The sequence below is a fragment of the Podarcis tiliguerta genome, assembly GCF_965153285.1.
Source record: "Podarcis tiliguerta genome assembly, chromosome: 10".
NCBI classification, from domain to species: Eukaryota; Metazoa; Chordata; class Lepidosauria; order Squamata; family Lacertidae; genus Podarcis; species Podarcis tiliguerta.
Genome location: NC_139543.1, coordinates 68,481,403 through 68,507,022, shown reverse-complemented (window position 1 = coordinate 68,507,022; position 25,620 = coordinate 68,481,403). Strand labels below are relative to the sequence as shown.

The following is a 25,620-nucleotide window of genomic DNA, read 5'->3' as shown; positions in this document are numbered from 1 at the left end:
TCTCTTCCAAACTTAAAAATGGAAAGCATATTGCTGGTGGTCAGCAAAAGATGTTTAAAGACTGTCTCAAGGCAAATCTTTAAAAATGTAGTATAAACACTGACAACTGGGAAACACTGGCCTGCGAGCGCTCCATTTGGAGAACAGCCTTTACCAAAGGTGTCACGGGCTTTGTGTCACTCGAACTCAGGACGCGAGGGAGAAACGTGCTAAGAGGAAGGCACGCTTGGCAAACCCTCACCATGATCAACTCCTGCCCGGATACCAATGTCCCCACTGTGGAAGGATGTGTGGATCCAGAATTGGCCTCCACAGCCACTTATGGACTCATTGTTAAAACCGTGTTTATGGAAGACAATCTTACTTGGCTGCGAGTGATCGCCAAAGAAAAGGAATGTATCGTATGTTTTGTTTTGTTTTGGTAAATCTTTATTGGTTTAAAATACATACGTAAAGGATCATTTACAACGAAGGTAATTATAGGAAAGTTAAATACAAAAGAAGAAAATGTATCTATGTTTTTTTATATGTTGGAAGCCGCTCAGAGTGGCTGGGGAAACCCAGTCAGATGGGTGGGGAATAATAATAATACAGTGGTGCCTTGCAAGACGAAATTAATCTGTTCCGCGAGTCTCTTCGTCTTGCGGTTTTTTCGTCTTGCGAAGCACGGCTATTAACGGCTTAGCGGCTATTAGCGGCTTAGCGGCTATTAGTGGCTTAGCGGCTATTAGCGGCTTAGCGGCTATTAGCGGCTTAACAGCTTAGCGGCTTAGCAGCTATTAGCGGCTTTAAGAAAAAGGAAACAAACTCGCAAGAACTCGCAAGACGTTTTGTCTTGCGAAGCAAACCCATAGGGAAATTCGTCTTGCGGAACGACTAAAAAAATGGAAAACTCTTTCGTCTAGCGAGTTTTCGTCTTGCGAGGCATTCGTCTTGCGGGGCACCACTGTAATACTACTACTACTACTACTAATAATAATAATAATGGAATAGGACATCCCTCTTTTCATCAGAGAAGCGTTGGAGGATATGCACTGCGTCCTGTTACACAGCAACAACCTTTCCTGGGCCTTGCGGAATCGTGACGGGGAAGTGATGTTTGCCAACATTCTTCCTTCCACACACAGCTATTGAAAAATAAAGAGATCTCCGTTCTGTGCCTGGAACCTTGTGAGTCTTCCGCTAACTGCCTCAACTGTCGCTCCCAATGCCGGCTTGAACATCTGCCCCAGAATATTGCCTCCCCAAAACAGGCAGAGGCAAGGGAGTCACATCACCCTTCCACCCAATGGAGCATCTTTCTCACTGATGTGCGTTCGGCACGGACGATGCTTACGGGGCCACGTGATAACTCGACTCTTCCATCTCCTGAGGTTCTGCAGCCACCAGTGAAGTTCCATTGTGCAGCCAGCTGAGGCCACTTTGCCACTGTGGGCAGCCGCCATCCAACAGCCACAACACCAGGTGACTTTTTGATTTTGTGGTGGTGTCGAGGAGGATGTTGTTGGGGGCCCTGGAGCTAAGTTGGGGGCTCAGTCTGGGCCCTGCCTGGTGTTACCGGAAAAATCCGAGGGCTCCCTTGGACAAAAAGTAAAGACACCAACCAGAGTAAATTGGAGCAAATCAGCAGCCTGTAGGCTTGGCCTTTATTGTACTGTTGCAACAGGGTGTTCCCCTCACTCGCAGGAGAGAGGAAAGACCCAGAACAATGGTGTGCAAGACCTTATAAAAACTTTTGAAATTCCCCTCCTCTAGGTCAAGCCCACCCCCAGAAACATCATGCATACATTTCAGAAAGGAGGGGTTGAGGGAGGAGTTGTGGTGGTAACCTGAGTGTCCTGTCACCTGGCTGGTTCCTCCTTTCTCCCCTCCCCATGAGTCATTTTCTGAAGACAAAAGGTAGTCGCTGTTTCCTGCCCCCTGAGGGGAAATCCAATCACTGTTCTTTTGTTATAGTCCGTGTTGAATCCACTCGTGTATGCAGGGTTGATGGTCTTCTGTCTGAGACCATCTGGGTTGGCATAGCAACTGGGCAGGGCTCCTGTGGATGTGCTGCTATGCTCAAGGAATTATGGTGGCCTGTATCAAACCTTCCCCATTTTGTAGTCCTTCCTTCATGGAGTAAAATAAAAGTGGAACAGTGCAAATCTGATGTATGGTTGATTTTCTATGAATTTATAACAGAAGTGTAGCGTATGTAGTGTGTGAGTGTGTGTGAAGTCTGTACAAACTGAATGATGGGGGGGGGGGTTCCTGCTACACTGGGTAGGAAGCTTCTGGAACACCTTCAGGAAAGGTTCTGAATTTCCCGAAGGAAGTCTAGGAAAAGAAGCAGCAAATATCTCGGTTGTGCAGAGGAAGATGCTGGACTCTTGAGTTAGAACATAGCTCTGTACCGACTGCGCTAAGAGCGGCAGATTCTAGGCGCAGCCTTTCTCAACCTGTGGGTCCCCAGATGTTGAACTACAACTCCCATCACCCCTAGCTAGCAAGGCCAGAGCTCAGGGATGATGGGAGTTGTAGTCCAACAACATCTGGGGACCCACAGGTTGAGAACCGCTGCTAGGGGTTCAGACTGACGTGTTTTCCATTACAAGCCATAGATGTCGGGGATTGAACATGGCACCTTCTGCATGCCAATACAGCTGTCCTTCCACTGAGCCCTTCTGGCTCTCGGACATTTGGCCGTGGAAATAATGGCATGTTGCTTATTTCTGAAGCTTTAAATTCCTCAGAATGGAAACCATCGACAGGTGTGATCTGCATTTAATACCACAGACCAATCATTTACTTTCGCTGTGAAACAATGAAAACAGCGAAATCTGCTTGCCTTGTCTATAAATCAATAGTTCACTGGCTTTTGCTTTGTTAGCTCGGAAACTCTAGGGTCAGTCTGCTGTTAAGGACAGAATGAAATTGAACATACTGGCAACAGCTGGAAGTTTTTGAAAAGTCTGTTGTGTCTGCCCAACTGCTTCACGGAATATGTGACCATATTAGCATGTATCCAATACAGAATGGCTGCTTACCGAAAGGGAAAATAAAGATGGCCGGAGAGGGCACAGATTTGCATAAAATTTGCATATAGTGACGTATGCGTGCATTGATGAACTTTTAGAATTGGACGAGGACTGCCCTTTTTATGCATGGTGATTTGTGCTCCTGATGGTACAGGTGATGCCTAGTCAGTACCTTTCGAACCTGCAAAAGTTTCAGGACAGACATACGGCTTCATTTTGTGCATGCCCTGTAGCTGAAATCCTGTGGCTTTTCATACCATTAGTGCGTCGCACTTTCACTGCACGATGGTGCAAGAGGGCACCATCGAGACAGCAATAATGAAGTAGGCTTGGGGAAGCATTGCAGGGATGGGAACTACGATTCAGTGTAAACAAGCGTACACGCAAAGGTGGAAAAATATATATCTTAATTTCACATTTTCCCTGTGACGTAGGCTAGGCTGAGAGATTATAATTGGCTCAAGGTGACAGACATATATGTGCAAAAGACGTACCTGTGTGTGGCAAGATCAAAGGCGGTGTAGAATGGGATGCCCCTATTTTCATTGGAGAAATTTTGGAGGGTATGTTAATATTGTTCAGCTTGGAGCAGTAGGATGAATAAAAACAGACCCCCCCCCCCTCCCCGGGAATGGAAATGGTCTAGATCATAAATATGGTTTCAAAGCTTTACTAACAGAACTTTCTTCACAACAGACATAATGCAGTAGCGATAAATCCATATAGTTGCATAGAATCATGTTGTTCTGGAGGGCGCCATTTTTGTTGGTAGTCCACCCGCTTGGCGTACTCAATGCGCTCTACGTGGGGCTACCTTTGAAGGTGACCCGGAAACTGCAATTAATCCAGAATGCGGCAGCTAGACTGGTGAATGGGAGCGGCCGCCGGGACCATATAACACCAGTCCTGAGAGATCTACACTGGCTCCCAGTATGTTTCCGAGCACAAATCGAAGTGTTGGTGCTGACTTTTAAAGCCAATAATAATAATAATAATAATAATAATAATAATAATATAATTACCCATGCTATACACCTGAGCTCACACACAGATCCCCAGTCAGAAGTTGCTAGATGTAAAATAACTTGTAAAGAAATGAAAGACATGGATGATTTAGAGAGATGAAAACTATGGAGAAGAAAGTATTGATATGTAGTCTTAGAAAAATTATTTTAAGGACCCGTGCAGGGGACGGGGGGAAGTCATGAGATTCAGAGAATCTCATTTATGGATCTGTTCAAAAGTTTTTCCTTTTCATTATTTTAAATTGGTTCTTGTAAAAACCAATAAAAATATTTTTGAAAGAAAGCTGCTGTTCAACTCACCACCTCCCTTATGTGACCTCCGACCTTACAAAATGTGGCTTGCAACCTTGTCATAATCTTCAGAACCGTGTGGGGTGTTTTAAGATTCCAGGGCCTCCAAGCAACCGTCTCTCTCCTTTAACCTGCATTTCAGCTTTTAGGCAGGAATTAGTTGCCCAGGGGGCAAGTTGTCAGTCGCCACAAACCTGGCTCTGTGGGTGAAGTATCTTCTCCCCGCCCTAGACTGACAGATTCCCTCCAGCGTCACTTCTGTCTCGGCGTGTGCAGGGCAGCCAAAATCGACTTGATCCGTCCCTCCCTGGCTACAGACCCCATTACCCCGACCACTGATCATTATGCTAGTTAACGGACAAATGGTTCCTAGGGTGGGTCGACATGGTGCAAATGAAGACGTCATCTGGCGATGGCGCCACGCTGCTCTCCTCGCCACGGCATCCCTCTCTACGTGTAAGTAACAGAGACCTGTACCTGACAGGAAGTGGCTCCATACAACAACAACAACAACAACAACAACAACAACAACATCATTAATAATAATACATGATTTATATACTGCCCTTAATCAGAAGATCCCAGGGCGGTGTACACATTGCAGAACATCAAGGATAAAAGCATAATACAGTGGTACCTCAGGTTAAGTACTTAATTCGTTCCGGAGGTCTGTTCTTAAACTGAAACTGTTCTTAACCTGAAGCACCACTTTAGCTAATGGGGCCTCCCACTGCCGCCGGGCTGCCGGAGCATGATTTCTGTTCTCATCCTGAAGCAAAGTTCTTAACCCGAGGTAGTATTTCTGGGTTAGCAGAGTCTGTAACGTGAAGCGTCTGTAACGTGAAACGTATGTAACCCAAGGTACCACTGTAAAAAGGATACTGACAGACAGCCTAATAATAAAATAGGTAAAGGTAAATTGTAAAGGGACCCCTGAGCATTAGGTCCAGTCGCGGAGGACTCTGGGGTTGTGGCGCTCATCTTGCTTTATTGGCCGAGGGAGCTGGCATGCAGCTTCCGGGTCATGTGGCCAGCAGGACTAAGCCACTTCTGGTGAACCAGAGCAGCGCATGGAAACGCCGTTTGCCTTCCCGCTGGAGCGGTACCTATTTATCTACTTGTACTTTGACTTGCTTTCGAACTGCTAGGTTGGCAGGAGCAGGGACCGAACAACAGGAGCTCACCCCATCGTGGACATTCGAACCGCCAACCTTCTGATCGGCAAGCCGTATGCTCTGTAGTTTAACCCACAGCGTCATAATAACAGAGCTCTCCCCCTCACTTTTACAGGTCAAAGATTAATGAATAGCCATAAGCCTACGTAAAGAGGAATGTTTTTGCCCGGTACCTAAAGACATGTAGTTATGGCACCCCTAAGTAATTACCAACACCCCTCGCAAGGCACTACCACCCATTTTTGTGACCACTGGCATAAATCAATGTTGGGTACTACCGTATTGGCCTGAATATAAGCCTCCCCCTTTTTTTTCCAAATTCCGTGAAAAGTTACAGTGCGGCTGAAATTTGCGAACTTACAAAAACTGGCTTTTACGATATCGCTGCTGAAACAGACATACAGTAAAATGGAACAGGTGTGAGTGCCTGCAGAATTTTAAGGGAGCGGCTCATATTTGGGAATTGTCTTTTTTTCTTAACACCCCCCCCCCCGAGTTTTAAAGATGCAGTTTATATTCAGGTGTGGCTTATAATCTGGCCAATACGATAGGCCCCTCTCTGGAGATTTCAGGATGGGGAGCTGGTTCCTCCGCTTGCTAGGAGTGCTTGATTCTACCTAAAGGTCTGTTTGGAAGTAAACTGGGTGGCTCATGAGATGGCACATGTTTCTCCTTTGGAAAGGAGCAAACTCTGCCAACCAGTGACTATCTGGGTATCACACTGTCTAGGGGAAAGTGAGGTGACCATGGTTGGTGGGAAGAGTGAATAGCAGAAACGAGATTGGATTTGGGGGTTCCGCAGGTGTCAAAATGATTTGACGTCGTTTTTTAACTTCCCAGTTCGAGACAAGTATCCGAACATGTGCAGTCAGTTCCAGCTAAAGCATGAAGCCACCTACTCACAACATCCTAACTTGGTGAGTGAAACCTGACTTCTTTTTCCATCATGAAAAGGTGCCAAAGGAAGAGGAAAAACCATTGTTGTTGTTTAGTCATGTCCTACTCTTCGTGACCCCCTGGACCAGAGCACGCCAGGCACTCCTGTCTTCCACTGCCTCCCGCAGTTTGGTCAGACTCATGTTTGTAGCTTCGAGAACACTGTCCAATCATCTTGTCCCCTTCTCCTTGTGCCCTCCATCTTTCCCAACATCAGGGTCTTTTCCAGGGAATCTTCTCTTCTCATGAGGTGGCCAAAGTTTTGGAGCCTCAGCTTCAGGATCTGTCCTTCCAGGGAGCACTCAGGGCTGATTTCCTTCAGAATGGAGAGGTTTGATCTTCTTGCAGTCCACGGGACTCTCAAGAGTCTCCTCCAGCACCATAATTCAAAAGCATCGATTCTTCGGCAATCAGCCTTCTTTATGGTCCAGTTCTCACTTCCATACATCACTACTGGGAAAACCATAGCTTGAACTATACGGACCTTTGTTGGCAAGGTGATGTCTCTGCTTTTTAAGATATTGTCTAGGTTTGTCATTGCTTTTCTTCCAAGAAGCAGGCGTCTTTTAATTTTGTGACTGCTGTCACCATCTGCAGTGATCATGGAGTCCAAGAAAGTAAAATCTCTCACTGCCTCCATTTCTTCCCCTTCTATTTTTCAGGAGGTGATGGGCCCAGTGGCCATGATCTTAGTTTTTTTGATGTTAAGCTTCAGATCATATTTTACGCTCTCCTCTTTCACCCTCATTAAAACCATAGAGCCATAGATATGGAAAGGGCACCTAGGAAAAACCATAGAGCCGTAGATTTGGAAATGGCACCTAGTCCTCCCCACATTGCAGTGTAGGTATCTCAGCGAAAGCATCCCTGCAGATGACCATGTAACCTCTGCTTAGAAACCTCCAAGGAAAGAGAGTCCACAACCTCCCAAGGGAGACTGTTCTGCTGTTGAACAGCTCTTACTGTCAGAAAGTTCTTCCTAACATTTAGTCAGAAAATCCATTCTTGCAACTTGAATCCATTGGATCTAGTACAGGCCTTCAGAGCAGCAGAAAACAAGCTCGCTCCATCTTCCATGTGCTAGCCTTTGAGATATTTGAAGATGACCCTCCTATCACCTCGGTCTTCTCTTCTCCAGGCTAAAGGTACTTGTCAGGGAACTGCCATCGGAGGCGGAGAGGAGGCTCCAGAGAGATAGTGGAGAGGGTCCCAGTAGGGAGAGAGGTAGCCCATCCGCTGGGGAAGGAAATCAGCGTAACACCAGTGGAGAAGGGGGGCAAATGGGGGAATCGGAGAGGTGGCTCCAGGACTCTTCACCGGAGACCAGCGGAGAGAGTACGGGTACTCCGCTGCCCACACCCACTTTGCGCAGAAGACTTCCGCGCAGGCAAAGTAGGAGGAGACTGGGCGTCAAACAGCTTCTATGCTGGAAGAGGTTCAAGAGACGCCCACTGATGGATTCTGCCAGCGACTGAGGCAGCCACGGAACTTAAGGCTGTCCAGACAGAAAGGGTTCAACCAGGCAACCTAGCCAGGAGTAACGGCAACTTACGCACGAGCAACCCCTAGAACCATTACAGTACTCAACTCCCTCAACCATGCCTCTAGGTTGGACGGCCATCTGTCATGGAAGCTTTAGTTGAGATTCCTGCATTGCAGCGGGTTGGACTGGATGACCCTGGGGGTCCCTTCCAACTCTTATGCTTCTAACATTTTCTCAGCAGTTAACTCGGCTTTCCCCCCAAACCACCACATCTCCCACTGTCCCCACAAAACCACGATCAACACCTGCAGCCATTTCCCCACAAGGTGATTACCTTGCTAGCCTGTTGCATGGTGATGCAGCTATTCTGTCTGTCGCCACGTGCTGTCAATCACAATGCCATGGGATATGCAAGGACAGAGATTAGCCAGCAGGCCCAGTACTGGGCCTGCTGGCTACTCGCACTGTCTACTAGCGCATCACGGTGGTTTCGGAGGAAGAATCGAAGGAACTGGTCAACTTCGGCAGTAGCTGGAGCAGCAAAAAGGCCAGTGATATTCTATGTTTTCTTGCTGTGAATAGAGGAGGAAAGGGGTGGGGTGGGGAACAGAAAGCAGAGCATGATGGAGACCAACTTCAGTCAGCATTGATGATGTTTGGGGAAACTGGGTAAGGGATCTACTGTTAACGGAAAAATCTGAGGGCTCCCTTGGACAAGAAACAAGGACCCCAGCCAGGAATACCAGAGCAAAATAGCAGACAGTAGGCTTGGTCTTTATTGAAGACTGTCACGACAGGACTCTCACCTGCCACCAGGTGGAACAAGATGGAAGCCCCGAACAAAAGAGAACTCAAACTTTTATTAGCTGCTAATCCCCCTGTTACACCCTCTCAAAAATACATCACTGTTACATCATAAAAGGGGAGGTCTGGTGGCAGTAATCTGAGCATCCTGGACCCTGCCCCATGGTTCCCCTTGCCCTCCACCAAACACCCATCAAGTGTAACAAAAGAGATATTTACATTTCCCTGTTTCCCAGCCAAGTGAATCACACCCTTCTGTCTTCATCTGGGTTGGTTATTTCTGGAATGGCTACTGGTCTGGCACTCAGGTATCAGGATGCCAGGAATTAACCCTCAGGCAGAGGAGCTGATGAGTAGCTGAGCTCACATGTCTATATGAATTTCTGACGTTTTCCCAGTGAGCCAGTACATAGAGACATTTATCAGTGAATAGTTACATTTGGTATCGTGCAGCAGAGGCCCTTTGAATAGGAAGAAACTGTGATGAAGTGTTTTGTGGGGACAAATTACAAAATTCACAAAAGTGATTGTGCTGGTTTCGGTAGTGGGCTGCATGTGCATGATATCTGCTGGAGGGGCAACCTCCGCCCAACCTATACATAAATTCCTGCAACAGTACCATCAGTGCCTTTTCCTGGTGTAGAAAAATCTGGGGTTGGCTTTTACCCAGTGTCCCCTAAGTTCACGATCGGTCAGAAGAGAATGGATGGAGGCAGGATCCAGTGACAATAAGGCAGATCTTTATTTTTCTGTTGCGACAGAGTTCCCGCCACCCTTGCCAGGAGGTGAGGGTCTGAGCAAAGGTGTGCAAGAACTTTTGAAGACTTTAGAAATTGTCCAGCCCTTTCCTTTAGCCAAAGACCACCCCAAAGCATCATGCACACTTCACAGAAAGACGCGGTCTACAACAGAAGTTTGTGTGTGGCTTGTCTGCTGCCTGCCAAGATAACCTGATAATGTTTTACCGATTGCATTACTGGACAGTCCTTTGACATAGTAAATGCCTTAGACCTTGAATCCAGGCCACAGCGTCAAAATATTCATACACAAAATTTGACCTTAAATCTGTAGGATTTGCAAGCGAAACGAACCACTGGGGGAGCTTTTTCCAAGATATTTCCTTCTACAGAGGAATATTTGGGAGTCATTAGGAGTTGATGTGGATTCAGGATTGCTCTGTTGTTGTTTAGTCGTTTAGTCGTGTCCGACTCTTCGTGACCCCATGGACCAGAGCACGCCAGGCCCTCCTGTCTTCCACTGCCTCCCGCAGTTTGGTCAGACTCATGTTTGTAGCTTCGAGAACATTGTCCAACCATCTCGTCCTCTGTCGTCCCCTTCTCCTTGTGCCCTCCATCTTTCCCAACATCAGGGTCTTTTCCAGGGAGTCGTCTCTTCTCATGAGGTGGCCAAAGTACTGGAGCCTCAGCTTCAGGATCTGTCCTTCCAGTGAGCACTCAGGGCTGATTTCCTTCAGAATGGAGAGGTTTGATCTTCTTGCAGTCCATGGGACTCTCAAGAGTCTCCTCCAGCACCAGAATTCAAAAGCATCCATTCTTCGACGATCAGCCTTCTTTATGGTCCAGCTCTCACTTCCATACATCACTACTGGGAAAACCATAGCTTTAATTATACGGTCCTTTGTTGGCAAGGTGATGTCTCTGCTTTTTAAGATGCTGTCTAGGTTTATCATCACTTTTCTCCCAAGAAGCAGGCGTCTTTTAATTTCGTGGCTGCTGTCACCATCTGCAGTGATCATGGAGCCCAAGAAAATAAAATCTCTCCCTGCCTCCATTTCTTCCCCTTCTGTTTGCCAGGAGGTGATGGGCCCAGTGGCCATGATCTTCGTTTTTTTGATGTTGAGCTTCAGACCATATTTTGCTCTCCTCTTTCACCCTCATTAAAAGGTTCTTTAATTCCTCCTCACTTTCTGCCATCCAGGTTGTGTCATCTGCATATCTGAGGTTGTTGATATTTCTTCCGGCAATCTTAATTCCAGCTAGCGATTCATCCAGCCCAGCCATGCTATTTAAGACATGTGGTTTACATGCCTGCCTATGTGTGTTTATCTTGTGCACTTCTGAGCGTTCATTTTATTTACGGCAATTCTTAAGATTCTTATAACGCTGGGTAAAATGGTGCTGTCCTGCACAACAAAACCAATAATATATGAGGCCTTCTTCCCTTCTCATTTTACTTATTTTATTTTTCTCTCTCCTGGGGTAGGTCCAATACTTCCTTCCATTCACTGATGCTGAGTTCCAAGAGCGGCTTGAACAACACAAGGGAGAGATCGCCATCATGCTCAGGTCCTCGGAGTTCAATCAAGACAAAACTGCCTTGATTGTGACTAACAACCCACTTCCCCTCTTCATATCCGGACAACAGCTTTCAACACCTTTCCAGTTTTTCCCTGAAGACATCAGGGTAAGTTGGTTCTCCGACACGCATACCTTGCTTAAAGCGAAAAGGGGATTTTCCCACTTCTGACACCATTTAGGGAGCTTTTAATGTTTGATGTACAGTGGTACCTCGGGTTAAGTACTTAATTCGTTCCGGAGGTCCGTACTTAACCTGAAACTGTTCTTAACCTGAAGCACCATTTTAGCTAATGGGGCCTCTTACTGCTGTCACTGCGCCGGAGCACGATTTCTGTTCTCATCCTGAAGCAAAGTTCTTAACCTGAAGCACTATTTCTGGGTTAGCGGAGTGTGTAACCTGAAACGTATGTAACCTGAAGCATATGTAACCCGAGGTACGTCTATATTATTGTATTTTAATATTTGGTTGGAAGCCGCCCAGGGTATAATTTATTTATACCCCGCCCATGAGAGGGGGATAAATAAATAATAATAATAATAATAATAATAATAATAATAATAATAATAATAATAATAATTGTATGGGGGGTCAAGGAGGGAACTCTGCGGCATGACCTTACCACAAAAGGTGTCTCTAAACCAGGCATAGGCAAAACTCCGGTCCTCCAGATGTTTGGGACTAGAATTCCCATCATCTCTAGCTAATGTGATAGGAATTTTGAGGTCTTAGATATATGTTAAATGTTCATGGGTCTCCCAACCAAGCACATACATAGATCAGCACAGGAAGACCTCCTCATTGTCTTTTCCTTCACAAATCCTGTCTTAAGGGTATGTCTGTGTTTGAACAGGGTGTGAGCCTGTGATCTGGCCCAGGAACTAAGTACTTATCACTACAAAAGACTAGCCAGGCTCACCAGGAAATCCAATCAAGTAACCTGCCAGACAGGAGATAAACAACAACAGGAGAAAAACAACATTCAAATTTTTGTCTTAAGACCGCCTTTTCTGTGATGTAGGTGTGATGTATCTAAGGAGTGGTCTTAGGTTACACCCCTTCTGTGATGTATGTATCATGTTCCTGGGGGTGGTCTTGAGCTACAGGGTCGCAATTTCAAAAGTCTTTATAAGGCCTTGCGTGCCATTTTTTCTGGGTTCCTCCTCCTCTCCTGCGGGTGAGGGGAGCACCCTGTTGCAACAGATCAATAAAGATCAAGCTTACTAGCTGCTTTGCTTCTCAATATTCCCTGGTTGGCCTCTGTTATTCTCTCCTACTAATAGGGAACCTATGTAAGGACTCTATATGGGTTCTTGCATACCCCATAAGGGAAAAGGGCAATTTTTGTTTACAACACTAACAGGACCAGTGGTCAGGGATGATGGGAATTGTAGTCCCAAACATCTGGAGGGCCGGAGCTTGCCTATGCCTGCTCTAAACCGGCCTTCCCTAATCCCAGATCCCTATGTATTGTGGGACTACCAAACCCATTACCCTGACCACCGGTCACACTGGCTGTGGGATGATGGGGTTTGTAGTCCCGACCGCATGACAGAGGTTTATAAAATTGTGCCTGGCATGGAGAAAGGAGATAGAGAAGAGAAAAGCTCTTTCTTCCTCTCTCATAACTCTCACAATCATCTAAGTCTCCATCTTCTCCAGAGCTTTCCCCAATCAGGGACTGTGCCTTTTATTTTACCTTGGAACCACAGCAAGGAAAAGAAAAGTATATACAGTAAACCGAAAACCTTATCAAGAGCTTCTTCGGAAGTCAATCATTAGCAGGAATAAACCAACCAAAATCAATTAAAATAACTTCTTAAACTCCTAGAATGTTCCCACGACGTTTCACCCCGTCATTTCGCCAAATAAATTCCAAAAATAATAATTTCTTTGCCTGTCAACTGTTGCAGGAATTTATGTATAGGTTGGGGGGGGGTTGCCCCTCCAGCAGATATCATGCACATGCAGCCCACTACCACAATCAGCACAATCACTCTTGTGACTTTTGTGATTTGTCCCCACAAAAGACTTCATCACAGTTACTTCCTATCTATTCAAAGGACCTCTGCTGCATGATACCAAATGTAACTATTCACTGATAAATGTCTCTGTGTACTGGCTCACTGGGAAAACGTCAGAAATTCATATAGACATGTGAGCTCAGCTACTCAGCAGCCCCTCTGCCTGAGTGATAATCCCTGGCATCCTGATACCTGAGCGCCAGACAGGTAGCCATTCCAGAAATACCAAACCCAGATGAAGACAAAAGGGTGTGATTCACTTGGCTGGGAAACAGGGTAATGTAGATATCTCTTTTGTTACACTTGATTGGTGTTTAATGGAGGGCAAGGGGAACCATGGGGCAGGGTTCAGGATGCTCAGATTCCTGCCACCAGACCTCCCCTTTCATGACATAATCATGATGTATTAGTGATGTAGTTTAGGGGGGGTGAAACATGGGGATTCTCTTTTGTTCTGGGCTTCCATCTTGTTCCACCTGGTGGCAGGTGGGAGTCCTATCGTGACAGTCTTCAATAAAGACCAAGCCTACTGGCTGCTATTTTGCTCTGGTATTCCTGGCTGGTGTCCTTGTTTCTTGTCCAAGGGAGCCCTCAGATTCCTCCGCTAACACAGCTATATTTTTGTTGCTTTAACGTTTTGGAGAGGATACCGCTTCAATGCTTGGAATTTGAGGCTTCCCGTTGTGGAGTTGAGCTGGAGCCTTGCATTTCGGCTCAATTCTTCCTACTCCACACACACACACACCCTACATGGGAAGACAAGCGACCTTGAAAAAATACACAGCTGGACCCTTCGGCACCCAAAGGACCCCGTGGGCTTTTTAAGGGGTGCACCTCATGCTCCCCCTATCCCTCTCGCAATGGTAGAGTCAGTCCTCCGGCTCTGATTCTTCTTCATTGGGGTCCCCCAGCTGTTCCCTCCCACCATTCCTCTTCGTCCAACCAGTCCATGACACAGAACTCGAACCCAGCACTCCTGCCATCGTACCGCCCTCCCTGCCTCATCCCCTCCCAGGACCCACCTGTGGGATTCTTCTGCCCCGACCTGCTGATGAGCTGCCAGCATCATGAAGGTTACCAAGCCTTTATATCAGGGATCAGCAACCTTTTTCAGCTTTGGGCCGGTCCACCATCCCTCAGAGCATGTGGTGGGCCGGACTATTTTTTTTGGGGGGGGGGATGAAAGAATTCCTATGCCCTACAAATAACCCAGGGATGCAGGTGGCGCTGTGGGTTAAACCACAGAGCCTAGGACTTGCTGATCAGAAGGTCGGCGGTTCGAATCCCCGCGACGGGGTGAGCTCCCATTGCTTGGTCCCAGCTTCTGCCCACCTAGCAGTTCGAAAGCACATCAAAGTGCAAGTAGATAAATAGGTATCGCTCCGGCGGGAAGCTAAACGGTGTTTCCATGCGCTGCTCTGGTTCGCCAGAAGCGGCTTAGTCATGCTGGCCACATGACCTGGAAGCTGTACGCCGGCTCCCTCGGCCAATAAAGCGAGATGAGCGCCGCAACCCCAGAGTCGGCCATGACTGGACCTAACGGTCAGGGTTCCCTTTACCTTTTACAAATAACCCAGAGATGTATTTTAAATAAAAGTGCACATTCTACTCATGTAAATTCCCTTCCCTGGGGGGGGGGGTGTCTGTATGAATCTGTATTTTATTCTGAATCCATGTTATGGGTCGTTGGACCGTAATAAAGATGATGATGATTACTCATGTAAAAATACCAGGCAGGCCCTACAAATAACCCAGAGATGCATTTCAAATAAAAGCACACATTCTACTCATGTAAAAACACGCTGATTCCCGGAATGCCCACGGGCCGGATTTAGAAGGCGATTGGGCCAGATCCGGCCCCCGGGCCTTAGGTTGCCTACCCCTGCTTTAGATTTAACGAGAGCTTCACAATTGGAGTAAATTTATTGCGTATCTAAAAGACAGCTGTAAAAATTGAAAAACAGTAGCAGGACTGAAGTAGCTCCTACAATGTAAAACAGATAAGATGTGAGTATAAAATACGCGAAAAAATGTGATAAAGGATACCAGCTGAAGGGATGGAGGGAATAATAATAATAATAATAAATTTTATTTATACCCCGCCCTCCCCAGCCGAAGCTGGGCTCAGGGCGGCTAACAACAATCAAAATAATCCAACATTCTAAAAACCTTTCATTATAAAAATTAATTAAAATCAAATTGATGGCAACCATTAAGCAAGATTCTGTGCAGATTGCCAGAGGAGGGGGTCAGACTGCGCCCTGACCAAAGGCCTGGTGGAACAGCTCTGTCTTGCAGGCTCTGCGGAAAGATGTCAGGTCTCGCAGGGCCCTAGTCTCTTGGGACAGAGCGTTCCACCAGGTTGGAGCCACAGCCGAAAAAGCCCTGGCTCTGGTTGAGCCCAGCCTAACCTCTCTGAGGCCTGGGACCTTCAGGATGTTTTTATTTGCAGACCGTAGGTTTCTCTGCGGGGCATACCAGGAGAGGCAGTCCCGTAGGTACGAGGGTCCTAGGCCGTATAGGGCTTTAAAGGTTAAAACCAGCACCTTGAACCTGATCCTGTACTCCACCGGAAGCCAGTGCAGCTGGTATAGCACCAGGTGAATGTGATCTCGCAGCGAAGACCCCATAAGGAGTCTCACTGCAGCATTCTGCACCCGCTGGAGTTTCTGGGTCAGTCTCAAGGGCAGCCCCACGTAGAAGTCATAGCTCGGTAGAGCAAAAGGGTTATATTTTGATGGATGTATGGATTGTTGAAAAAAAAGATTATGTAAAGAAAATAATAAAAAATTATTTTTTTTTAAAAAAAAGATTTAACAAGAGCTTCTTTTCCTATCCCACCTTTCCTTTAGAGGAAAAACCAGCCTGATTCGGACCACTTACCCCCAGTGCAAGCCCAAAAGAGCCAGCTGAGTCCCAGCATCAGGAAGCTGAGGAAACCTGCAGAATTCAGGTAAGGCCACAGCTCTTTCCCTTGGAAAAAGAACGGGTGTTGTGCTTTAACACACATTGCTTCAAGGTGGTTTTCAGTGCGGCTGAAATGCACAGCGCTCTAAACCAGCCTTCCCCACTGAGTGCCTACAACTCCCATCAGCCCCTGGGAGTGTCATCAATCAGAATGTACAGGTGCTTTGCCTCTTCTGGAATGGCTGTACAGTGGTACCTCGGATTAAGTACTTGATTCGTTCCGGAGGTCTGTTCTTAACCTGAAACCTCCAGCACCATAATTCAAAAGCATCCATTCTTCGGCGATCAGCCTTCTTTATGCTCCAGCTCTCACTTCCATACATCACTACAGTGGTACCTCGGATTAAGTACTTAATTCATTCCGGAGGTTCGTATGTAACCTGAAACTGTTCTTAACCTGAAGCACCACTTTAGCTAATGGGGCCTCTTGCTGCTGCTGCGCTGCCAGAGCACGATTTCTGTTCTCATCCTGAAGCACTGTTCTGAACCTGAGGTAATATTTCTGGGTTAGCAGAGTCTGTAACCTGAAGCGTATGTAACCTGAAGCATATGTAACTTGAGGTACCACTGTAACTGTATTTGATTCATCTCCCAATAAGGGATAGGATTTATCTAGAATTTGGCGGGTGATCAGTTTATCATTCAGGATGTATTTCAGACCCTCCAAGCGTCCCTAATCTCCAGGGACTGTCCTGGATTTACAGAAGCTGTCCCAGTTTCTGATTTGATCCCAGAATGTCCCGCTTTTCCTTTGTTGTTGTTGTTTAGTCATTTAGTCATGTCCAACTCTTCATGACCCCCTGGACCAGAGCACGCCAGGCACTCCTGTCTTCCACTGCCTCCTGCAGTTTGGTCAAACTCATGCCGGTAGCTTGGAGAACACTGTCCAACCATCTCGTCCTCTGCCGTCCCCTTCTCCTTGTGCCCTCCATCTTTCCCAACATCAGGGTCTTTTCCAGGGAGTCTTCTCTTCTCATGAGGTGGCCAAAGTATTGGAGCCTCAGCTTCAGGATCTGTCCTTCCAGTGAGCACTCAGGGCTGATTTCCTTCAGAATGGATAGGTTTGATCTTCTTGCAGTCCATGGGGCTCTCAAGAGTCTCCTCCAGCACCATAATTCAAAAGCATCCATTCTTCAGCGATCAGCCTTCTTTATGGTCCAGCTCTCACTTCCATACATCTCTACTGGGAAAACCATAGCTTTTCCTTAGGACATACCTATTTTCATGAGAGAAACATTGAAGGGTATGGGAGTTATGTGACCCCCAAGCCAAGAAGATAAGTTACCAGACAACCTTTAGAAGACATCTGAAGGCAGCCCTGGACAGGGAAGTTTTAAAATATTTAATGTTTTGTTACGTTTTTGTATATGTTGCTTGGGCACCCCAGTCAGACGTGTGGGGCATAAATATAATACAGTTGTACCTTGGAAGTCAAAAGGAATCCATTCCAGAAGTCCGTTTGACTTCCAAGACGTTCGGAAACCAAAGCGCGGCTTCCGATGGGCTGCAGGAAGCTCCTGCAGCCCATCAGAAGCCTCGTCAGACTTTCAGCTTCCAAAAATAGTTCGCAAACCAGAACAGTCACTTCCAGGTTTGCAGCGTTTGGGAGCCAAAACGTTTGGGAACTAAGCTGTTCCAAAACCAAGGTAAGGCTATAATCATCATCAACATCATCATCATCATCATTGTTATGTACTGAAGTTCTCACCCTGGGCCAGCAGTGGGATACTGTAGATAGTTTTCACTCAGGTCCACATATGCAAATAGGGAATTGAAAGTGACGTTCAGTGATTGGATAGTTACAGAAAGCTGTTACTGTTGCGTTGTAGTGGAGCTCTATATAAGCAGGCTGGCTGAACCCTTCAGTTCAGTTCTGTTCTGGGTCTGTGAATAAACAAGTGCTGTCTGAAGAGTTGCTGTGTCCTCTGATATGTTCACCCACAACAACAACAACAACAATAAAAATAGTAAAGTTATTGTTCTTGTTGTTGTTATGGAATGGGACATCCCTATATTCACTGGAGAAATGTTGGGGGGGGGGGTGTGGTATTTAAAGTTTGGTCATAGGTCAGTAAACGATGCTTGATAATTTTTTTGCCAAGAATGTCCAGCCACAACAAACTGAATATATGGATGGCTATGTACACACTGCCATTCACACTGCACTTCTGCCATTGGTTTAGGAAGATGTGTACACGTGATGCCACAATCCATATCTATATGGTCATTTCTTAGGAAATACAGTGTCTTGTTGCATTTTCCCCTCCCTGCAAAGCAACACTGATCCAAATTGAGAAAACAAAATGGCCTGGCTGTGTTTTAAGTCACGATGAGGATAGTGGTAAAAGGTGATACAGTGGTACCTTGGGCTAAGTACTTAATTCGTTCTGGAGGTCCGTACTTAACCTGAAAATGTTCTTAACCTGAAGCACCACTTTAGCTAAGGGGGCCTCCTGCTGCTGTCGTGCCGCCGGAGCACGATTTCTGTTCTCATCCTGAAGCAAAGTTCTTAACCTGAAGCACTATTTCTGGGTTAGCGGAGTCTGTAACCTGAAGCGTATGTAACCTGAAGTGTATGTAACCCGAGGTACCACTGTACTCAAACAACTTGGTACTCAAACAACTTGGAACCCTAACACAGCAAACCCAGAAGGAAGTGTTCCGGTTTGCAAACTCTTTTCGTAAGTTGAACGTTCTCCATTTTGAGGGTTACGCTTCTGATTTGAGTGCCACACTACTGTTCTGTTTTGAGTGTTATGCTGTGGTCTGTTTTTGCTATTTATTTTGCATTTTTGCGGCTCTTTTTGTTTTGTTTTTGTGACTGTGTGGAACCCAGTTCTGCTACTGATTGATTGACTGTGTGACTGCAGTACATTGTTTATTGCTTTCATTTTATGGATCAATTGTCTCGTTAGTTAGTCAAAATTCATGTTAAATTGCTTTTTCAGGGGTTGTTTTTAAAAGTCTGGAAAAGTTTTGCATTACAGTAGTACCTCCATTTACGTAACCCTCTGGTTACATAAACTTTGGGATGCGTGCGTGGCAAACCTGGAAGTATTTTACCAGGTTTCGCTGCGCGCGCATGCGCAGAAGCAGTCCTCAGGTTGCGGAAAACTCAGGATCTGACTGGACCTCCAGAATGGATCCAATCCGCAACCGGAGATACTGCTGTACTTTCTATGGGAAAGCACGCCTTGGTTTTGAAACGCTTTGGTTTTGGAATGGACTTCTGGAACAGATTAAGTTTGAGAAGCAAGGGACCCCTGTACTGAGGTTATTTTAAAGACCTGAGTTGAGAATCTTCAAAAGTGAAGTCATAAGTTTAGAAGTCATATTATTTAGAAGAAAGATGCCTGCCTCCTAGCTGATATCTTGGGAATATTTAGACAATGAGATAGTTTAGCCTGTGAGCCAGATCTTCAACGCAGCTGGGTTATTATACTCACTTGGTAAGTTTCTCCAAAAACTTTATTAAAGGAATCTCTGAAATTTGGACACAGAAGCTTCTTACCGTCGGCCAATACTACTGACTAGCACGGAGCAACTGATTGCAAGAGTTGTCTAGACATGTGACACGGAAAATGTCCTGCTGAAAATTCTTTGTACAGTAGTACCTCGAGTTAAGTACTTAATTTGTTCCGGAGGTCCGTTCTTAACCTGAAACTGTTCTTAACCTGAAGCACCACTTTAGCTAATGGGGCCTCCTGCTGCCGCGGCTGCACGATTTCTCTTCTCATCCTGAAGCAAAGTTCTTAACCTGAAGAACTATTTCTGGGTTAACGGAGTCTGTAACCTGAAGCGTATGTAACCTGAAGCGTATGTAACCCGAGGTACCACTGTAACTAGAAATGATTAAGAGCTTCATATGGCTGTGTGCTTTAATTTCTGGTTTTTTTAGAAAACTTATTTCTTCATTAATGCAAATATAAATGGAAAGGTTCTCCTGTACTCAAATAATTATAGATTTTATTATATTTTTTATTCATATATGTGTGTGTATGTATATGGATATGTATTTGTTGTTGTTTAGTTGTTTAGTTGTGTCCGACTCTTTGTGACCCCATGGACCAGAGCATGCCAGGCCCTCCTGTCTTCCACTGCCTCCCGCAGTTTGGTCAAACTCATGTTGGCAGCTTCAAGAACACTGTCCCACCATCTCATCCTCTGTCGTCCCCTTCTCCTTGTGCCCTCCATCTTTCCCAACATCAGGGGCTTTTCCAGGGAGTCTTCTTTTCTCATGAGGTGGCCAAATATTGGAGCCTCAGCTTCAGGATCTGTCCTTCCAGTGAGCACTCAGGGCTGATTTCCTTCAGAATGGAGAGGTTTGATCTTCTTGCAGTCCATGGGACTCTCAAGAGTCTCCTCCAGCACCAGAATTCAAAAGCATCCATTCTTCGGCAATCAGCCTTCTTTATGGTCCAGCTCTCACATCCATACATCACATATGTATATGTATGTATATGTATGTATATATATACGTGCATGTACGTAGAGACATACGTATCACTTCCTACTTTGCATAAGCTGGGGTAGCTCAGTCAGTAGATATTGGCACTCCTGATCTCACGGTCATGGGTTCAATCCACACATCAGGCAAAAGATTCCTGCATTGCAGGGGGTTGGACTAGATGACCTTCATGGTCCCTTCCAACTTTACAATTCTATACTAGAACATAAGACCTCTAAGGGGTTTACAGTACAGTAGTCTAAGATATCAATTAAAAATACCCTAAAGAGCAAACACTGAAAATGAGCTACGTATGATTTTTAAAAATATATATCATCAGTAATTTTAAAACATTTAGACCTACTGGAATAATGTGTTAATATTGCATGCTAAAATTACATGCCTAGGCAGGCTTGTTGGAACAAAACATTTGTTAGCAGGGCTCCTTCTTGTGGTCCAGCTGGCTGGTTCTTAGAGATCTCAATGCAGGCTGCAAAGTGTTTTGTCTTTACTGCACTGCCAAATGGTTATGTGGTCTAAACCACTGAGCCTCTTGGGTTTGCTGATTGGAAGGTCGGTGGTTCGAATCCCCACGACGGGGTGAGCTCCCGTTGCTCTGTCCCAGCTCCTGCCAACCTAGCAGTTCGAAAGCACACCAGTGCAAGTAGATAAATAGGTACCGCTGCGGCGGGAAGGTAAACAGTGTTTATATGCGCTCTGGCTTCCATCACGGTGTTCTGTTGCACCAGAAGCGGTTTAGTTCTGCTGGCCACATGACCCAGAAATCTGTCTGGGACGAATGCTGGCTCCCTCGGCCTGAAAGCGAGATGAGCACCACAACCCCATAGTCACCTTTGACTGGACTCAACCATCCAGGGGGGACGCGGGTGGCGCTGTGGGTTAAACCACAGAGCCTAGGACTTGCCGATTAGAAGGTCGGCAGTTCGAATCCTCGCAACGGGGTGAGCTCCCGTTGCTCGGCCCCTGCTCCTGCCAACCTAGCAGTTCGAAAACACGTCAAAGTGCAAGTAGATAAATAGGTACCGCTCCAGCGGGAAGGTAAACGGCGTTTCCGTGCGCTGCTCTGGTTTGCCAGAAGCAGCTTAGTTTTGCTGGCCACATGACCCGGAAGCTGTACGCCGGCTTCCTCGGCTAGTAAAGTGAGATGAGTGCCGCAACCCCAGAGTCGGTCCTGACTAGACCTAATGGTCAGGGGTCCCTTTACCTTTAACCATCCAGGGGTCCTTTACCTTTATGTGCACTAACTTGTACTCAGTCAACTTCAGAGCAAAGCGTGTGCCCTTTTGTTCTGGTCTCCACCTGGTTCATAGCTACACAGAATACTCAGAATGCCTGGTTTGTGTCATCCACCACTGTTCCATAGTGACATTTGGGCTTTGGCAAGGGCCATCAACTTTCTCTGCCAGAAGGTCCCCAGAGCATTCAGGAATCCATCGGGTTATATCTGTCTCCAGATGTGGTCTAGCTGAGCGAGCCCTCCACCCTTTCAGCGGGGAATTACCACCACCAAGCCAAATTCCAAATGCAAAGTTATTGCTGTTTGGAACCGAAACCAAGCCCTCCACCGAAGCCATTTTAAGGCGTATCTTTGTCGAAATGTCTTCAACACCTGCAGGCAGCAAACTGGCAGACCCAGTCTAGCACCTTTCAGCACATCCAGCACATGGTTAGGTTCAGGGACAAGAAGAACACAGATCAGGATTTATCTGAAGATCTGTGGATGTAAAACCGGGGTAGGGGGTGGGGGTGGGGGGGGTGGATCCAAGCCATGGGCCACATCCCTCACTGCCCCACCCTCCATATGCCACCTTCAGTCACCTGATGTCATAAATAATGACATCACGTAAATAGACACCTGTCAGAGCCACTGATGGTTGCAGCGACCTCCTCTGAAGGTCCATTTTCAGTGCCAATCAGCTGATTGGTGGCGGAAGGTTTTCTCCACTAGCACACAATAGTTTGCATGAAAACCCTTTGCTAATAACGAGCTTATTCTAGCTTATTCTGTTTTCCATGCAAACCATTTCAAAACCAAGCCTCTCAGCTTCCCTACGGAGCATTATCATCATCATCATCATTATTTGTAAAGTTTTTTATTATAATTTTATTTTATAATGGGGAAAAAACAGAGAGGACAAGTGGAACAACAGACAAAAATTAAAAGATGAAAAACAAAACTATAAAACAGGCACGAGGGCTGAGTAGCTGCACATGACTTAAAATAACCAAGTCCTATTAGTATTAGTGCCAACCTAGCAGTTCGAAAGCACAAAGTGCAAGAAGATAAATAGGTACCGCTCCGGCGGGAAGGTAAACGGTGTTTCCGTGCGCTGCACCAATCAACTGACAGGCGCTAACAGAGGGTATCAATCGCACTGCAGTTTCTTCTTGAAATGAAAGGAATACTAATACTAATAAAGGTAAAGGTAAAGGGACCCCTCACCGTTAAGTCCAGTCACGGACGACTCTGGGGTTGCGGTGCTCATCTCGCTTTATTGGCCGAGGGAGCCGGCGTACAGCTTCCGGGTCATGTGGCTAGCATGACTAAGCTGCTTCTGGTGAACCAAGCAGCTGGTGGAGATCAGCATATATCGTATTTTTTGCTCTATAAGACTCACTTTTTCCCTCCTAAAAAGTAAGGGGAAATGTGTGTGCGTCTTATGGAGTGAATGCAGGCTGCGCAGCTATCCCAGAAGCCAGAACAGCAAGAGGGATTGCTGCTTTCGCTGCGCAGCGATCCCTCTTGTTGTTCTGGGTTCTCAGATTCAGAATATTTTTTTTCTTTTTTTCCTCCTCCAAAATCTAGGTGCGTCTTGTGGTCTGGTGTGTCTTATAGAGCGAAAAATACGGTAGTTTACAATGAAGAACCATATGTGTAAGGGTTTCCACCAGGTGGTCTTCACATGGGCAAGTTCTTTCTCCTTCCACCCTGCCTGAGAACCTTCACCAAAGGTGGTTGGATGGGTTTGAATTAAACCTGGTCAGCGAAAATGCCCTTCTTTCTTGAGGGTTAAGCAGAAATTCAAGGTAATTATGGTTAGTTTCATGTGCCCAAGAAAGTTGAAAATAAAGAGGGGGGCATGTTTTCTCTGCTGCTACTGTTAGTTCTTGGCGTTCAATATCCCTCAACCTAGTTTTTATTATAGCCTTGGCAGATGGTAGGGACATCGATCGCAAAAGTTCCACTGACAGCTGTACCTTCTTGTTAAACTGTTGTAGCCCTGGGGAAAGAAAGGGGTCTAACAAAACTCCGCTGAGGAGAGGATCTTTATCTGATGTAAGGCAGATGTTTAACCAGCTTGTAAGAAATCTCACCCAGGTGACAGTCTCTACCTTGTGTTGACCTCCCTCTAGACATAAGGACGCGGGTGGTGCTGTGGGTTAAACCACAGAGCCTAGGGCTTGCTGATCAGAAGGTCAGCGGTTCGAATCCCCGCGATGGGGTGAGCTCCTGTTGTTCATTCCCAGCTCACGTCAAAGTGCAAGTAGATAAATAGATACCACTCCGGCAGAAAGGTAAACGGCGTTTCCGTGCGCTGCTCTGGTTTGCCAGAAGCGGCTTAGTCATGCCGGCCACATGACCCGAAAGCTGTACGCCGTCTCCCTCGGCCAGTAAAGCGAGATGAGCACCGCAACCCCAGAGTCGGTCACAACTGGACCTAATGGTCAGGGGTCCCTTTACCTTTACCTTTACCGTAGACATAAGGCTGCATAGGGTACACAGTGTGGGACAGTAAAAATATTGAAGAGGAATGTTGCCTGCACACATTCTACCAACTGGGTAAACCCTGGCAGCCAGACTGGAATACCATAGAGCAATTGTGCTATAATTTTGGCGTTGAAGACCTTAAGGGCTGAAGGGATATGCGAATTACCTCTTGTTATGAAAAAACACAGTATGGTCTACATAGACATCTTACTGGCATTCCCCGCCATTGCACGGTGCGAGGACCATAGGAGCCTATGATACCACTGGGGGGGGAGGGGATTTCCATTAACGAAGTAAACTTGATTGATTCCTACTGAGCAAACTTACTCCATCCCGCAAGCAGGTTCTCCAGAGATAAGGATTTCATCAGCGAAGCCCATTTTTCAAAAAATTACGCAGAGAGGCGCTTGCTGAGAATGTACCCCCAGCTCCGTAAGCACATGAGGCTTGGTAAGCAGTCTTCCTTTACTCAAAGAATACAAAGAGGTGGAGGGGAGGCCTACTCGATGCAGGATATCCACAGCTGCAAAGGTCTAGCCTCTGCGGTAAGACCTCTAGGTAATGGGCTCCATGGCCAAACTGCTCTGACCTATTAAGAGGATTTCCTAATGTTGAACTGACAGCTAACCTCAAGGGAGGAAAGGACGTTTTCTGGGCTCAGTGAAAGTGCAAATGCTTTACAAGCAGAGCGGGCCAAATTCAATGAGGAACCTGTGGCCCTCCAAACGTTGTTGAACTCCACCTCCCAGCATCCCTGACCACTCACTGACCATGTGGCTGGGTCCTGGTGTCCAGAGAACTATAGTTCCCCTCTGCCCACAGATCCTCAGCTGCCTGTCCTGTGTCTGCAGTGCTTCCTGCCTCTGATTCCTCTCTCTCACTTAAGCCTGTTGCTTGTTCAGCTTCCAACCATCCTGCCCTCCCACTTGGTCCTCTGACCAGAGTCCCACCACCGCTCCCCTGGCCCTCATCCATCCTCCTCTGAGGCCTTCCTAATGGGGTCTCTGGCCCACCACTCCTTATCGTCCAGTCAGTCCCATGTTTTGTGGTCCAAAACATCTGGAGGGCACCAACTGGGAGGAGAAGAACATGGTGTACAGCTCTGGCCCGCCCCATCTTACGCTCCCAGAGCCGTATGCATGAGTTGGTCTCACCTGTGCTATTGGTTTGTTTGTTTGTGCTTCCAGGTACAAACGAAATGGAACCCCTCCCCAGTATCCAAGGCTGGTCCCCCAAAGCAACGCATTGGGAGCCTCTGACCATCTCGTGCTTGACGGAAACAAGGCGCACTGTTAATGTACCAGGAGAAGATGGCTTCAGGTATGGGAGAGCCCCTCTCTGGATCGTCGACAGCTCGGTTGTACCTAAGTATGCCAAATAAAAGCCTTCTGCTGACTCTGCA

At 46.5% G+C, this 25,620-nt stretch overlaps 1 protein-coding gene and 1 long non-coding RNA gene across 3 annotated transcripts in view; one reads left to right on the top strand and one right to left on the bottom strand.

The window, feature by feature from the left end:
• Positions 1-25,620, bottom strand: part of LOC310659308 — a 182,760-nt gene that overhangs the window by 128,436 nt on the left and 28,704 nt on the right. The window lies entirely within an intron of this gene.
• Positions 1,156-25,620, top strand: TSGA13 (testis specific 13). 2 transcript variants are annotated; one of them, XM_083402442.1, is made up of 6 exons: positions 1,156-1,464; positions 6,352-6,428; positions 10,958-11,158; positions 15,927-16,027; positions 24,562-24,668; positions 25,406-25,620. In XM_083402442.1, exons 2-6 carry the CDS (start codon positions 6,372-6,374, stop codon positions 25,597-25,599), a joined length of 660 nt encoding a protein of 219 aa, XP_083258568.1. In that variant the 5' UTR covers positions 1,156-1,464; positions 6,352-6,371; the 3' UTR covers positions 25,600-25,620. The 2 variants fall into 2 exon arrangements, with proteins under 2 accessions (XP_083258568.1, XP_083258567.1); XM_083402441.1 differs by lacking the exon at positions 1,156-1,464 and adding an exon at positions 4,482-4,792.